This window comes from Drosophila nasuta, chromosome 2L (assembly GCF_023558535.2).
Source record: "Drosophila nasuta strain 15112-1781.00 chromosome 2L, ASM2355853v1, whole genome shotgun sequence".
Taxonomy (NCBI): domain Eukaryota; kingdom Metazoa; phylum Arthropoda; class Insecta; order Diptera; family Drosophilidae; genus Drosophila; species Drosophila nasuta.
In genome coordinates this window covers 14,658,121-14,672,977 of record NC_083455.1, presented here as the reverse complement: position 1 = coordinate 14,672,977, position 14,857 = coordinate 14,658,121, and the positions used below count along the sequence as shown (strand labels likewise).

At 41.8% G+C, this 14,857-nt stretch overlaps 4 protein-coding genes and 1 long non-coding RNA gene across 8 annotated transcripts; 2 read left to right on the top strand and 3 right to left on the bottom strand.

The window, feature by feature from the left end:
- The first annotated feature begins 1,379 nt into the window (after positions 1–1,379).
- On the top strand, positions 1,380–4,419 carry LOC132798121 (probable basic-leucine zipper transcription factor Q). 2 transcript variants are annotated; one of them, XM_060809861.1, is made up of 3 exons: positions 1,380–1,660; positions 2,445–2,762; positions 2,833–4,419. In XM_060809861.1, exons 1-3 carry the CDS (start codon positions 1,612–1,614, stop codon positions 3,960–3,962), a joined length of 1,497 nt encoding a protein of 498 aa, XP_060665844.1. In that variant the 5' UTR covers positions 1,380–1,611; the 3' UTR covers positions 3,963–4,419. The 2 variants fall into 2 exon arrangements, with proteins under 2 accessions (XP_060665844.1, XP_060665835.1); XM_060809852.1 differs by having other exon boundaries at positions 2,830–4,417.
- Positions 4,420–4,514: 95 nt separating this feature from the next.
- Positions 4,515–7,345, bottom strand: LOC132798104 (protein hook). Of its 2 annotated transcripts, XM_060809839.1 has the most exons (8): positions 7,259–7,345; positions 6,345–7,119; positions 6,158–6,284; positions 5,535–6,098; positions 5,361–5,479; positions 5,252–5,304; positions 5,011–5,187; positions 4,515–4,953 (listed from the first exon to the last, which is right to left on the bottom strand). In XM_060809839.1, the coding sequence occupies exons 2-8, from the start codon at positions 7,109–7,111 to the stop codon at positions 4,715–4,717; spliced, it is 2,046 nt and encodes a 681-aa protein (XP_060665822.1). In that variant the 5' UTR covers positions 7,112–7,119; positions 7,259–7,345; the 3' UTR covers positions 4,515–4,714. The 2 variants fall into 2 exon arrangements, with proteins under 2 accessions (XP_060665822.1, XP_060665814.1); XM_060809831.1 differs by lacking the exon at positions 7,259–7,345 and having other exon boundaries at positions 6,345–7,235.
- Positions 7,346–7,429: 84 nt separating this feature from the next.
- On the bottom strand, positions 7,430–8,273 carry LOC132798133 (uncharacterized protein C1orf50 homolog). The gene is made up of 4 exons (XM_060809873.1): positions 8,148–8,273; positions 7,931–8,088; positions 7,708–7,869; positions 7,430–7,649 (listed from the first exon to the last, which is right to left on the bottom strand). Exons 1-4 carry the CDS (start codon positions 8,203–8,205, stop codon positions 7,470–7,472), a joined length of 558 nt encoding a protein of 185 aa, XP_060665856.1. The 5' UTR covers positions 8,206–8,273; the 3' UTR covers positions 7,430–7,469.
- A 105-nt stretch (positions 8,274–8,378) lies between these two features.
- LOC132798143 (uncharacterized) lies at positions 8,379–9,341 on the top strand. Its single transcript, XR_009633904.1, has 2 exons — positions 8,379–8,466; positions 8,651–9,341. It is a non-coding gene; the product is annotated as an uncharacterized LOC132798143 (long non-coding RNA).
- LOC132797975 (probable multidrug resistance-associated protein lethal(2)03659) lies at positions 8,472–14,768 on the bottom strand. 2 transcript variants are annotated; one of them, XM_060809729.1, is made up of 7 exons: positions 14,638–14,768; positions 14,252–14,338; positions 13,133–13,387; positions 10,712–12,682; positions 9,191–10,394; positions 8,714–9,130; positions 8,472–8,651 (listed from the first exon to the last, which is right to left on the bottom strand). In XM_060809729.1, exons 2-7 carry the CDS (start codon positions 14,317–14,319, stop codon positions 8,616–8,618), a joined length of 3,951 nt encoding a protein of 1,316 aa, XP_060665712.1. In that variant the 5' UTR covers positions 14,320–14,338; positions 14,638–14,768; the 3' UTR covers positions 8,472–8,615. The 2 variants fall into 2 exon arrangements, with proteins under 2 accessions (XP_060665712.1, XP_060665750.1); XM_060809767.1 differs by having other exon boundaries at positions 14,252–14,339; positions 14,727–14,758.
- Between the last annotated feature and the right edge of the window lie 89 nt (positions 14,769–14,857).

Sequence of the window (14,857 nt, the reverse complement as noted above, 5' to 3'; positions counted from 1 at the left end):
TGCCTGATGGCGTTTGCGCAGGCCACCCAATGCGCCAAATTTCGAATGCTATTTTGTATATGTAAAGAAATATGAATGATAAAGTTCGTGTTCAATTCTCAACAAAACCTTAAATAACATTAGCTTATGCTATATATAGAAAATATAAGATTTGATATCTGCTATATCTAATATCTGTGAATATATAATTTAATTTAAAAATTTGTTTGCTTAATTTTTCTCTAATTTAAATAAGGAATTAACAAACGATCATTTCTAGTTAGCTTCATTTAACATAATCACATCACTTAACAGTTCACTGTTAACAATTAACCCAGTTACATGGCTTTGAGCCAGGCAGCCCCTGATTTTAACAGTTTAACATTTTAATCGTAGCCACTATTAACATATCAGCCAACTATCAAAGCTATTAAAACTAACATAAGTTAAGTTAACTGAAATTAAAATGTTAAAGTTCGCTACTAATTTACTTTGATTTATTAAAAATAAGCTTATAAAATTAAACCTCGTTGTTCAATAGAACTTACCATGCTAATTTTCATTTCGAAAAGTAAATCCAAAATGTTTGTTGGCATATCCTATTTGTGCCTAAACGAATTGATTTGTATGCCAGTGTGTGTGTGTGTGTGTGCTTGTGTGCATGAGGGTTCGTCTGTGTATGAGTGGGGCGCGCGTACGTGCGAACTTTCTGTGCTCGCCAAAGCCAGACATGGTCACGCCGTCTGTCCGTCCGTCTGTCCTTCGGTCTGTCTGTCCGACTGTCGTTGGCGGCACGTCGACTGGCTGACATTTGCCGCATTTGCCAACGCCCAACCGCCCACAACTGGCAACATGCCGCCGCTGCCGTCGTCATCGTCGTTAAAGCTTTGCTCTCTTTGTACACGCGCGTGTGTGTGTGCGCGCGTCTCAGTGGTGGTGCGTGTGAGTGTGTGTGTGTGTGTGTGTGGCAACCATTACCACAACCACCATTAACGTGCCAGGCAGTCAGCCAGGCGTTGCTGTTGCCGCCGTTGCCACTTTTGTTGTTGTTGTTGCTGTTCTTGTTCTTGTTTTTATTGTTGGTTGACTCCAATCTGCTTTGGTTGCTGCGCCACACAACGACGACGATGGCAATGGCGATGGCTGTGGCTGTGGCGAGTCAACCCAAGCCATTCAGTCGGCAAATTTTGTACGCGCGGCAGTCGTTGAGGGGGACGAATTGTGAAAGGAGAGGCGGGCATCATAAGCGACGGGGCAGCCAAGTAAAAACGAAAAGTCGAAGTACCTTTCACCGTGTTCACTTCTGTTCAGTTTCATTCGGTTCGCTTCGCTTCGTTTCGTTTCGTTCGCCGAGTTTCGTTTTGTTTCGTTTCGCCTGCTCAGTACTCGGTTTAAGCTCGAGCAGTGCGGACGTCTCGAATCGCTTGCGCATTGCTATTTGCAATTTTGTGTTGCGTGCTTTTAGGCAGTTGATAAAACTCACCCACACAGCCAACGAAAAAGACGTAACTTTTCGTGTCGTTTTGGGAAAACGGATTCAAGTTTGGCGCAAAAAACAAACACCAACGGCAAAACTGATCTCCTTAATTAACGCGTGCGAGGAATTCATTTGAGTTCTGTAAAAATGACAAAATGACAGCAAAACGTGATAAGGATTACACCAAAAATAAATCTACAGCGGGTAAAGATTACGTTCGCTCTCTTAATCCGATTAAAAAATACGCGATTATATCAAGAAAGGATGCCAAAGATAAAGCTTAGCGGAAATTAAGTGATATTAGTTTTCACAATAGAATCAACTTGTGCTCTTTGAATTCCAAAAAAGGTTTTGCGAATTCTTAAAAGATAAAAAGCAAAAGATTTTATTTGAGATTTTTAACTTGTGAAAATAATACTCGTAAATGTGCAACTAAAACAGATTTCAATTTATTTTGACAAAATCATTACAAAAGACATTTAAATTGCATTGAGTTTAGCACAAAAGTTCAAGAAATAATATATCAAAGACTATCAAAGAAATCTTCATTTATTATAATTGAAAATTTAAGCTTTGAAATAAAACATATGAAAACTTTTATATGTGAAACCTTTAAAAATTTGATCATATATAGCGCAGTTTTATGGAAGATTAATAACTGAGTTGATAAACCACTCTGAACTAAAGATATACAGATCGAGTTTAAGTACAAAAATCGACAATATTTAAATGCACTTCACAGTTTCTAAATTGTAAAATACGCAGAGTACGCATCCTCATTAGAAATCATATTGATATCACCAAATAGTATGCTATAGAAATTGGAATTTTACTGAAAGTCTGTTTTACCCCGAATATTTCACTAAACTAACTTTAATCGCTAATGTTACAAATTAAGCTAGTTTTTCTAAAATGAATAATAAAATAAATATCTATACAAAATAACGAATTGTGACTCGAAACCTGAATTTTTGTTGTCGTTGCTTAGGCCTCGGATTCTCCGCGTCAAGTTCGACCAATGGCAGCGGCATTAAGTCCATTGCACTGGTGAGCTCATCACAAAATGTAACCTCGTCGCAGGACATCAGCAAGCGTACCAACAAACCACTCATGGAGAAGCGACGTCGTGCCCGCATCAACCAAAGCCTGGCCATACTCAAGGCCCTCATCTTGGAGTCCACCAAACATCAGAATGCCAAAAACGGCCAGGATCAGGGACAGGCGAAGCACACGAAACTGGAGAAGGCGGACATCTTGGAGTTAACTGTGCGACACTTTCAGCGGCATCGCAATCTTGATGATCCAAGTAAGTCAAATACTTCCATGTGAGTGCTCCCTTTTGTTAAGCTGTAGTTTTATCTCCACTGGCGCAGCAGCTGTGAATAAATATCGCGCCGGCTACACGGATTGTGCCCGAGAAGTGGCACGTTATTTGGCCACGCCGGAGCCGCCGCCAATGGGCAATATGCCAACGCTGGCGGAACCGGGTTCGAAGGCGCGACTGCTGCGACATCTGGATCAATGCATAGCCGAGATTGATGTGGAAATCTGTCCGACACACGCGACGCCAAACAACTTTGCCGATAGTCCAAACAGCAGCAGCAACTGCTTTGAGATTAAGAAGCAAACACAGCCCGAAGAGCATTCGTTGGATTACAGCAGTCAGGACTCGAATCCATTGGATTACAGCAAGGCGCCAGGCGATCAACAGCAGCAGCAACGTGTGTTGCAAGCGCCGCAGGACGAGAATAATAATCGGGGTCAACAGGCAACGCCACAGACGCAACAGCAACAGCAACAACAGCAGCAGCAGCAGCTGCAGCAGTTGCAAGTGCCACAAGTGACGCCACAGCCAAATGGCAGTGCCACAGCCATCGAGTTGGCCTACGAGCACGATGCCAGCAACAACAAGGTCGTCTGCGTCAACGTGCTCGAGCAGTATAAGCAGCAGCTGAAGGAGGGCGGCAACGGCGTGCTTGTGTTGCCGCCACACTACGTCCAACTGGCGGCAGCATTGGGTCTGAGTGCCCAGCCCATGGTCGATCCCATTGCCACGCGCACCGACTTCGAGCGTCTGATTGAGCTGCAGCGCTTGCAGCCACATCTCGCCGGCAAGTTGAGTCCAAACTTTGCGGGCAGCATTGAGGCAGCGCATGTGGCAGCTGCCGCCGCGGCTGCCTATGCCAATAGTGTGGCCAACAATGCCGCCACTGTGGCCGCAGCAAGCACTGTGCTCAGCGAGCGTCCCGCCTCCGTGGCCTCCTCATCTGCAGCGGCCTCGGTGAGTTCAGGTGTCTCGGAGCTCAAGTCCGCGCCAGCCACACAGCAATCGTCGCCACGTTCGGAGAGCGGCATCGGTTCCAATGAGAATGAAACTCTGGATGCGAGTCCACAGACGAGCAGTGCGGCCAGGCAGGCGTTGCGGCTGCGCCAGGAGGAGGAGTATCGGGCACAGCAGCTGGTGCTGCAGCAGGGCTCCGATGAGAGCATGTGGCGGCCCTGGTAGATCTCCAAACTGCAGCGGCCTTGTACAGTTCGATGGAATAGCTTTTATGTACTAAGTATATAAGTAAAATATATAGATGGATATAGATGTGGATATGGATATGGAATATGAATGTTTATGTAGACTGTGCGCAAGTTTGTTGCTTTGTTATGACGAGGAACATGGACATGAGCAGGAGCAAGCTTAATTCCCCCCGTTTAGTTTCAAACACGAATCGGAAAATGCATTTTCACGTGTGCCAATGCTATAAAAAAGACTATTGATAAGCGAGAAAGAAAAAAACTGGGACACACGATCCCACGATTATAACTATATTGTAATTGTATAATTCCACAAACACTATTTATGTTTTTTGTCCAGAACCTTGCGTAAAATGTATCAAATACTGAATTAAAAACTACAATAATGTTAACAAATACCAAACAAAAATGTGTGCAATATTATTTCAGGGTTCGAAAAGAATTTAATAAAAAGCTGAGATCCAGCAATTAATACGGTTTTGCAGCGAGAAATCTACGAAAAATGCTCGATTGTCATCATAAAGTTATAATATTATATTATATTCAACACTTGGTACTTTTATTAGGAAGTAACAATCCTGAACACCGAGTATATGGGGGATTAAATTAAAAATATATATTATTGCGTTGTGTATAACCCGAATAAATAATGTGTGTAGGTGTGTATTATATGGATATGCATATACGGTTTTTGTTAAAAAAAACAAACGAACTGCTCGATTAAAAACTAAACTATTTGGATTTCATTGTTGTCAACGATTTGCGTGGCGCCGATTGCCGCTGCCGCGCCAAGAATGTTTGTCCCGAACTCATCAATAAGGCCAATTTCGAGTCTACTGCATCGCGTTGTGCATTAATGCCTAATCTGTAGAAAGCGGTCGTCATCAGCTGCTCCTCCATGCCGCTCATCTTGGGCTTTGCTTCCTCCTCAATCACATCGACGCTCTTCTCCAGTGCACTGGCATCAATTACTGTAAGGAATATTTTATTATAAGTTGCATGTTGGTGGTTGTTTGGCAGAGACAAACCATTGGCTATACGCGGATCAATGTTCTTGATTACTTCCTTAGCGCGTTCCACACATTTCCTATACTTTATTTCATAGGCCATGACCTCTTGTTCTCGTGTAGCCAGACTCGACTCCAGCTGTGTGATCTTGCCGTGCATCGTGGAGATTTGTGTGGCAGACTCTTCAACTTGCAGCGCTATAAAACATAAGTATTAACAATTATTATTATGCATAAACAATATTTGTAGATTTTTACTTACTCTTCTGTTCATTCAGTTCCATTAGCTGCTTGATTTGTTTGCTGAACTCATTTCTAAATAGAAAAATAAATTAGCTACTTATTTATCAACTTTATTATCTTGAACTTACTCTTTTAAGATGGGATCATCGCTTTGTGAGGCATGCGACAAGCTGAGAATCCGTTCGTTGGCCGTCTTTAATTGCTCGCGCAGATTCTCGCAGCGTTTGTTTGCATCATCCAGCAATTGCTGTGGAAAAATTTAATGAATTACTATTACAAAGCAGCAAATAGTTCCATCTTACTGCCAATGCTGTTTGCCCGCCTTGCCCCTCACGTAGTGCTTTGTTCTCTGCCTCCAGACGTTGAATCTTATCCATCATAGCCGATGGCTGCAGCTCCCTGGACATTGTGTTACCGCCAATGCTGCCCGAATTGGTTGACAGTTGACCGCACTTGAGTTCATCGCAAGCCTCGCGCAGATTGTCGCGTTCTTTAAGCAAACTATCCTTGGCACGCTGCAATGCAAGATTCTTGCCCTCCAAATTCTTGTTGTCAAACTCCAGTTTCACATTCTTGCTACTCTCGTTGTCCAATTTGGCATGCAGATCTTGAATCTCCTTCTTGAAGAGCTCAATTTGTCCCTTTGTGTTGGCATAACGTTTGGCATCCTCTTCGAACTGTGCATTTTGCTGCACATAATCAGCACTGCGCTCCTCCAGCAACTTGACATGCTTCTTGAGGTCATTGTACTCCTCCAGCTTCTTTTTGTAGGTCTCCAGTTGGGCCTCGCACACTTTGAGCTTGTCCGTCGATTCGCGCAGCACATCCACCTCATCCTTAAGTGTTGTCAACACTGCAGTGCTTTTCTGTTTTGGATGGAATAATCAGAAATTAATAGAAATTTTAACTGATTTTTAATGCTTACCATTAGCTCATCGATGCGCTGTTGCATGTGCAGCATATCGGTCTCTTGTTGCTGAGCCTTGATCTTCAAATCCTCACGAGCACCCTCCGATTGCAAAAGCTCTTCTTTTATCAAGTCAAGTTGCCGTCTAAGATGACAAATAATTAGAATTTGCTAATAAAATGGAATTAACAAATTGTATGCAAACCTTAGCTCATTGTAGCGCACAGATCCCGCTTGAATGGGACCTAGTGAAACGCCATCATCGCCAATAGTGTTGTGCTCGAGACGCGCAAACTCCTGCTGAACCTTTTGCAGCTCCTGTTGCAAATTGGTCTTCTCATCGATCAACAGCAGCATTTTCTTCTCGGTCTCGAAACATTTTTGTGCTATAGCATCGCGTTCCTCCTGTAGCTGCAATTGCAAGGCCTTTGCATTACCATCCAGCATGCCGCTTAAAGAGTTGCGTGACATCGAACTAACAACGCCGCCGCCCTCCGATGACGCCGACGACTGACGTGTCGATGTTTCCAGCTCTTGCAGCGCACGCATAATATTTGCCTGCAACTCCTCCTCGAGGCCCATGATCTCGGTGATGTAGGACTGCTTCTTGGCACAATTGACCGCGCAACCCAACACCAATTGCAGCAAGCGCTCCAACTCCGTGAGATCGCACTTTTCAGCAATTGCCTGAACATCCGGTCTCAGGAAATCATGTTGCAGCGTATAATTCAGCACATCAGTGTAGTATTCGTAGACACCTTCAACCACCTTTTTCAGATTACTCATTCGCAAACGCCAATTGCTACCGACAGCACTGGATTTTATCTTGGACAGCCACGAATCCGTAAACGATTCGGGTGCAAACTGATTCAGCGCTTGGGCCAACGCAACGCCATCGGCCAATTCTTCGGCATTAGCATGTGGTGCATTTAAATTGAGAGTTTTGAACCACTCGAGCAGACTGTAATACATTCCGTTTGCTGTGGACATCGTAGACGTGAAATAAAAGTGACAAAACCAAACAAAAATTAGAAATTTTCACAGAAAAAAATAACACAGCTGTTGCAGCGTAAACAAAACAGCTGCACACAACCATAGAGATGGGCGAACACTGCTTGCCTGGGTTATCGACCAATCGATAATTGTATCTGTTTAAATTACCACAAGAAAAGGAATACCGCACACATTCAAAAATTAATATTTTTATTGTCGTTACATCTTTATATTAAAGTAAGCAAACAATTGTTACTCCATCTTACAATTATTTGTATGTGAGATAGTGATTGTGACTGTAATTCCAACGATTTATTGTTAAAAGTAAATTAAAACTTTAGTTATCTGCCATGTTAAAATCTATAGCTGCTGTTACGCTACTTTCACTGTTCATACAACGTTCCACCCATTTCAGTTTATCATCGTGCTCTCTTATTTTGTCCACTGGCGTCCAGCTTAAATCATATTCGAGTCTATAGCTGCCCTTAAACGTCTGGTCTGCTGGATGATTCCATTCCTACAATTATATTTAGTTTAGCTATTGATAACATAAAAAAATATTGAGATCTGTCTACCTCTGGCGATAGCATGCTAAAATAATTTTGCCCTGTTGCCCTCTGATAGAGATGATAGATATGGCCAGGCTTCTTTGTAAAATTGCAAGCAGCGCTGTGAAGTGCACGGCTGTCGTTGGACTCCTGCAGTATGTTCATCGCCTGTGCTTGTAACATTTTTATCTAAAAAGAGTTCAAGTTACACAAACGCTTTGCAAAACACCGATAAGGGGCAGAAACTTGCCTGATCTAGAATAACAACCAATTTCTGGCTTGTGCTGTTCTTCAATTGCTTATCAGCAGCCTGTATTTCTTGAGCGAGTTTTATGATATCAGTTTCTTCGTGCATGGACACTCGAAGAGGGTCTAACTGAAGTTGCGGGTTTCTCTCCACCAATTGCGCTAAAAGATAAAAACCAAACTTACACAAAATTATAGAAATGTCATTGATATATCGTTACCCTTCTTAATTGCTGTCTCGTAAGTTAATTGTTGATCCATTGTGGCACTCCTTTTCATTACATATGCATCGGCAATCACAATAAATTTTTTTATTAGATATAAAATAAAGTAGTTTTTGTTTACAATTTTTCACAACAAACGAAACATGTGTTCTAATTCGAGTGTGACCACAGATTTATTGAAAAGAAAAATATACCATTGCGGCACATTCGCAAAATATGACACACAAAAGCTGGCCACACTTCACATTGTATTAAATTAAAGACACCTAAAAAGGAGCGCTTATTTGAAGAGCATTACAAAAAATGGTTTATTGAGGTATGTTTATTAATTAAGTACGAGTTTATTCTGAACATATTTAGTTTTTGGCAATTATTGTCTAGTTAAGTAAATGCATTACTGCAATAGTGTACAAGATAATATCTATAAAAATATATGACATTCCATTTTAAAAATTTTCAATGCAATTATTCAGACTTCTCCACCTTGTTTTTTTCATAAGCCTGCAAGAAATAAGAATTTATTAAATATAGCTTACCAAAATTGACTATAAATGCAAAATTACCTGCTCGGCTATTTTCAAAAGGTGATCAAATGTTGACTTCCCCGTTTGCATAACCATGCTATGAAAGACATTAGTCTGGGATGCCGTCAAGAGTTCATAAGGCGCGCCAAACTCCACAACATGTCCCGCATCCAATACCATCACCTTGTCCGAGTCCATAATAGTGTGTAGACGATGAGCAATCGTTAGCACCGTGCAATCTTTGAACTTGTTTCTGATCGTAGTCTGTATAAGAGCATCAGTTTGTGGATCCACATTGGCAGTGGCCTCATCCATGACAAGCACACGATTCTCGCGCAGAATAGCACGAGCCAGGCACACCAGTTGACGTTGACCCACGCTGAAGTTGGATCCACCCTCAGAAATGTTACCCAGCAGTCCCATAGGGAGCTCAGAAACTTCATCCTTCAAATGCACCTGAAGAAGAAATAGAGAAAATGAATTACATCTGTGATATGGACTGTGTGTTAAACTTACTTCCTCCAATGATTGCCATAGTTTCTGGTCCGGATACTGCTCAAATGGATCCAAGTTGTAGCGCACTGTGCCAGAGAACAACACAGGCTCCTGAGGTATAATCGAAATCTTGCTACGCAGATCATACAAGCCCAACTCTTCCGTATCGCGTTTGTCGATCAAAATGGAGCCATCGTTGTACGAGAGCCGGAACAGTGCATTAATCAGTGAGGATTTACCCGCTCCTGTGCGTCCCACAATACCAACCTTCTCACATGGTTGTATGATAAAGTTGAGCGACTTTAGAACATAAGGCGATTGAGGATCTGGCTCGTAGCGTAAACTTAAATCATCGGCAACAATTTCACCAGCTTCAGGCCAACTTGCTGGTGGCTTTTTGCCCGCAGGTGAGCTAAAGTCGCCTTCAGCTTTCAAGTTTCTATACTCCATCACACGCTCCACGGATGTCATGGAGTTCTCCAGCTCTGCTGACTGTCGCATGCCCCACTGCACCGTGCCCGTCATGGACATGGCCTGTGTAATTGCCAGACCAATCTGTCCGGGATTATCGGGCGGATAGAAAAAGTTATTCAAGATTATTATAAGCACATAGATAACACAGAATAAGTCGAGGTAATATCCGAAGGCGCGACTTGTCGACAGGAATGTATAGTAGCCAATGGAATGATTATCCTGATACTGATCATACTCCGCCGTCAACATCTTTTGAGCACGCATCGCACGTATTGTAGGCAAACCCGTCAAAGTGCCGCCAAAGTGCGAGTACATCGGAGAGCGAGCAACAGCCTCGAGACGCTTCACATCCCGGGAGGTGCTTAGGTAAAAGTTGCGCAGATAGTGGAAGGCGATGAACATGGCAATCGTATTGATCAGATACCAGGGATTTGATACACACAACACACTGATAATGCCAGTCATCGTGAGAAAAATTTGTATGCAATCCAGCATCACAGCGGGCAGCACTTCATCCACTTGACCCAAGTCCATAGCGAAACGATTCAATATCCGACCCGATGGATTTGTGTTAAAGAAGTACATGGCAGCATGTGTTATGCCGCGGAACATCGAGTTGTGTAGCTCGGTGGATGAATGCATAGCCATGCTGAAGAAGAGCAAAGTGCGCAGCATGACGAACAAGATCAGCGCCACATTGATAGCGGTAAAGTAGTAGATGTCCAGCTCGGAGGTCGAGTTGTTCTTCACCCTGCAAAGCGATGAACAGATTTAGTAAACAAACAGCTTTGGTATAAAAAAGATAAAAATAAGATAAAACGAAGTCATGTAATTCCCTATTTATGGGCAATGTGTCAATTTCTAAAATTAGCTTAGCGTGTTGTCAGTGGTTTCAGTAGTTTTAGGGCGCCTAATCTTAAAGATAAACACAACAACAGTGAGCGGACAGACTTATAATTAAACCATGTTATTTTGGAGGTTCATTCAAGATTTTTTTGATAGCTCTTGAACATACAGTTAGCGATATAAAAGACCCTAAAGTTGTCACCAACTTTGATTGTGACTTACCAGTAGGAAAGGAAGTAGTCACCCCAGGATGCCATTACCTGGGTACCAATGCACAAGAAGAGGACTATGATGAGCATGAACCAACTGCAGCCAGCGGAAAAGTACTTCTGATACATGTCCCAACCAATCTTCTCGGCGGAGCGGGATTCCTGCACCTGTTTAGGCTGGTCTTCCTTGCCTATTAACGAGTCGTCCACACTAGAGCCCATTGAGGAGACACTGTTACGACTCTCCATGCTATTGTGACGCGAATAGCTGGCCTTTGAGCTAGTGTCATCCGTTGATTTAGACTTCTTGACCTTGGTCTCTTCCTCGACCTCCTCGGGCGGCTGCTGTGCAAGCAACTGGGCAAAGTCCTGTCCACTCTTGAGCATGTGCTGGTAGGTGCCAATGTCGGTGATCTTGCCCTTGTCCATGATGACAATCTGATCTGCATGCTCTAGGAACTGCAGTTGATGCGTTACCAAGATCACCAGTTGATTGCGCAGAAATCCTCGCATACATTGGTCGAACAGATGGCGTCCCACATGCGTGTCTACAGCGCTCAAGGGATCATCCAGCAGATAGACATCCGCCTTGCGGTAAACAGCACGCGCCAAACTAATACGAGCCCTCTGTCCGCCTGATAGCGAAGCACCTCGTTCTCCGACCATCGTCTTATCACCTTGATCCAGCAGCTCAAAGTCACGCTCCAAGGCGCACATCTTGACCACAGTGCGATAGCGTTGCTTGTCCAGGGGCAGTCCGAAGAGTATATTCTCTCGTACGGTGGCACTAAAGAGCCAAGGCTCTTGAGCCGCGTATGAGATGCGTCCGCTGAGCTTAACGTTGCCCGCTTCAGGACTTAGTTCGCCGAGAATGGCTTGGATGAGACTGGATTTGCCAGAGCCCACCGGACCAATGACTGCCACCAGTTGCCGTCCTTGCAACTTCAGGTTAATATTGTCCAATATGGGATCTGTGTGTTCGGCATTCCAGCGTGCCTTCAAGTCTTTGAGCTCCACAGAAATCTCGCTGGAACTAGGCGAAGAATGCGACTGGCCATTGATCAGACGGTTCTTCTCCTCGGGCTGCCCCTCTGGCTGCTGCTCATCATCCAGCTGCTGTATATCAATCTCCTCGCGTATCATGAACTGTGAGATGCGCTGCATGGATACCAACAACTCAGCCACTTGGGACATGCCACTGGGAAAGAATTTGCTCACGGTGCGTCGCAGAATATTGTAGAATGCGGTCACACAGAAAGCGCGCTCTGCCGTGAGTTGGCCACCCGTGAGCACATATGCCAACAGGCTGGCAAAGATGGCAATCCTGCCGAGCGTTATCTCAAAGGAGAGCAGTATGCCGCGTATGTAATTCACCTTGCGGATCACACTCATCTCGCTGACTCGAGTGCTAGACACCATTTTCTCAAAGGGCTTCTCCCAGGCATACATCTTGATCACCTGTATGCCGGAAATAATCTCATTCATCATTCTCACTCTCCGATCGGTGACCAGCGCAGTGCGTAATCTCAGTTTCGACGTCAATCTACTGAGGTAGGTCTGGAGTGGCAGGTAAAGTATCAGAATGGCAATGCCATAAAGGGAAGCGACTCCAATTTGCTGATACATAAAGTACGAGGCAATCAACAACTCCAGTGGTCCCAGCCACAGGTAGTGCAGATGAATCAGTGCACGATCGAAGCGACCCAAATCATTGGATACCAGATTCACAACCTGGCCCGTTGTGGTGCCACCCAAAGCAGTGCGACTCAGGCGTAACGCCTTACGATAAATAGCACAGCTGACAGCGACACGCATCTTCATCGCCAAATGCGTCATGTGCATCATGTAGGGATGGATAAGCAGCACACCCAACACAGTGCAGGCGACCAGCAAAGCTCCATAGATCTGTGCGTTCACACTCTTTCCATTGCCATGCTGGGTGAACTCCGATATCAATCCGGCCAGCAGCAAAGGTGTCGTTACCCTGTAAAGAAAAATTAAAGTTAAATAATGTTTAAATGTGTTTGGTTTATTACTTTAATAGACATAGTTGTAATACAAACATTATTGTTTGCGCCTTAACTAAACTAACATTCTAATTCTCTGTTCTAAGACTAATTTCATTTTCTTTTTTTTTAATTCAATAATTAGACTTTGAATATTAAATAACTTCTTGGTGCCATATCAAGTTATAAAAAATGTTGTGTAATGTGTTAAGATTTTGGGGCAGTGCGTAGATCAATCAGCTAGTCAGTCAAGGTAAAGAATTTTATATTTTTGGCCCACTCAAGTTCTTATCAGACATAATTTGAATAATCATTTACAAAGGAAAAAACCATAAATAAAAAATTGGTTTCCTGATAATTTAATGATAAACTCTAATTATTGAATAATATATATAATAATATACGTATATATTTATTAAACATCTTACCTCAGTCCAATCTCCAGTATTGCAATCACAATGCCGGTATACACAAGTTCCCAGCCAAAAACTTTGAGTATCACCCTCAGAATCCCATTCTTGGGATTGCGACCCTTTCTCTCCGAAATCTTTTTTGCCTCATCCTGCCAAGCTTGAAACACCTTCTCGCCCAAGTTGTCACCCTTATGCTCTTGGAGCACATCATAGAGATCACTTGGCTCTAATGTTGTTTTCCGCCCCTTAAATAATATAGGCAGTGCAAAACTGTATCGGAAAAATTGATATTACAACTTTAGAAATTAAAAATGATTTATAAAAGTATGAAAATTAATTCGGAAAGTTATGAAATGTGAAATGAACATGAACTCTTAAATTTAAAAAGTTGTAAATGCAATAAAAATAAATTAGATAACAGATAAAAGACGAAAAAATATATAATAAAAGTATAATTTAACAGTTCTAAAAATTAAAAAAACTTTTACAATTAAAAAACACCCATGTTTTAGTTTTTAAAATACATGAAAACCATTTATATTTCAAAACAAATTATAATTATGCAACAAGTTCATTTTAGTTTAAAATTGCATAAATAATTTAAATAATTATATAAATATTAATGACCACAACCAAATTGTATTATGCAAATTTTTGGATATTATTCAATACTTTATTTGAGTCTAAAGTACAAAGATTTCTTATATTTGTTGCCAAGCATGTTAACTAGTTTTATTTTAATAATTTAAATTTGTAATTATTAAATATTACTTGTAAGCAAGATGTCATTTTGTAATCGTGTAAAAATAACGAAAATCAAATCAAAAAAACATAATTGTAAACCAAGGACATGTATTTCATTAGACCTGGAAAACTTTTAACATTTTATTTAATAACAGATTGGAATGGCGGAAGAGCTAAAAATAGTTGTATAATTACAACTGATAAACAAATAATGCATATTATCTTATCATTGATAACAGACAAGAAATCTAGAATGTCAGAGACTTCAGTCTTTTGATTTATGAAGATCAAGCTAGCAATGTGACTTATATAGTATGTATGATGCAATTATGGAAAGTTTCCTGAATGTAAATTACCAAACATATGTTTCAACTATATGCTGAGACTTACCAGAACATTAACGCTGAGATGCAATTTGCACTTTCGCGCGGATTTGGCGGCAATTTATCAGCTGCCATCTTCAAAGAAATGCAATTTCTGTGGGGTAAAACAAAAACGTTTCAATTAGTAATTTTAAACCGTTGCAAAATGAATCAATTGAATAGGATCGGAGTCCAATCAGAACATTACAAAGAATGCCTTCGCGCTGTAAAACAATACAGTACGCATACACAAGCATTAATTTGATCTCTCAGAATTCAGAAACACAAATGCAGATACGTAACGTTATGTTAACGTTTGGAATCGTTTGCCGCGTTTACATCACATTTTCAGATAAGAATAGAAGACGAGTAGATGCCCAATTTTCATAATTTCATTAAAGACAAATGCATTACATTTATTTCAGTCACGCTTCGATTGCTGCTTGCTCGTCAATCTATTAAATATCAACAATTTTGTTCACAACAAAAATTAAAAACTTTCCATTCAACTTGAGAGCGGACAACAAGTCCTCAGTTCGCAGTTCACAGCATAACTAAAACTATTTGTACTCTCTGCAAATTTGGTAGCAGCTGACTGAACAGCTGATAGCCATCGCTCTCAGCAGCACAGTGT

Excerpts from the sequence above, each read along its gene's own strand:
- LOC132798121 (XM_060809852.1), top strand. The coding sequence starts at position 1,612 with ATGACAGCAAAACGTGATAAGGATTACACCAAAAATAAATCTACAGCG. Across the intron at positions 1,661-2,444 it reads CAAAAATAAATCTACAGCGG|GCCTCGGATTCTCCGCGTCA; the intron begins GTAAAGATTACG and ends GTCGTTGCTTAG. Across the intron at positions 2,763-2,829 it reads TCGCAATCTTGATGATCCAA|CAGCTGTGAATAAATATCGC; the intron begins GTAAGTCAAATA and ends CCACTGGCGCAG.
- LOC132798104 (XM_060809831.1), bottom strand. The coding sequence starts at position 7,129 with ATGTCCACAGCAAACGGAATGTATTACAGTCTGCTCGAGTGGTTCAAA. Across the intron at positions 5,480-5,534 it reads GCGGGCAAACAGCATTGGCA|CAATTGCTGGATGATGCAAA; the intron begins GTAAGATGGAAC and ends ATTTTTCCACAG. Across the intron at positions 5,188-5,251 it reads GGAACTGAATGAACAGAAGA|CGCTGCAAGTTGAAGAGTCT; the intron begins GTAAGTAAAAAT and ends TATGTTTTATAG.
- LOC132798133 (XM_060809873.1), bottom strand. The coding sequence starts at position 8,205 with ATGAAAAGGAGTGCCACAATGGATCAACAATTAACTTACGAGACAGCA. Across the intron at positions 8,089-8,147 it reads CGAGACAGCAATTAAGAAGG|CGCAATTGGTGGAGAGAAAC; the intron begins GTAACGATATAT and ends TTTATCTTTTAG. Across the intron at positions 7,650-7,707 it reads TTAGCATGCTATCGCCAGAG|GAATGGAATCATCCAGCAGA; the intron begins GTAGACAGATCT and ends ATATAATTGTAG.
- LOC132797975 (XM_060809729.1), bottom strand. The coding sequence starts at position 14,319 with ATGGCAGCTGATAAATTGCCGCCAAATCCGCGCGAAAGTGCAAATTGC. Across the intron at positions 10,395-10,711 it reads GACTACTTCCTTTCCTACTG|GGTGAAGAACAACTCGACCT; the intron begins GTAAGTCACAAT and ends ATCGCTTTGCAG. Across the intron at positions 9,131-9,190 it reads TATGGCAATCATTGGAGGAA|GTGCATTTGAAGGATGAAGT; the intron begins GTAAGTTTAACA and ends TTTCTTCTTCAG.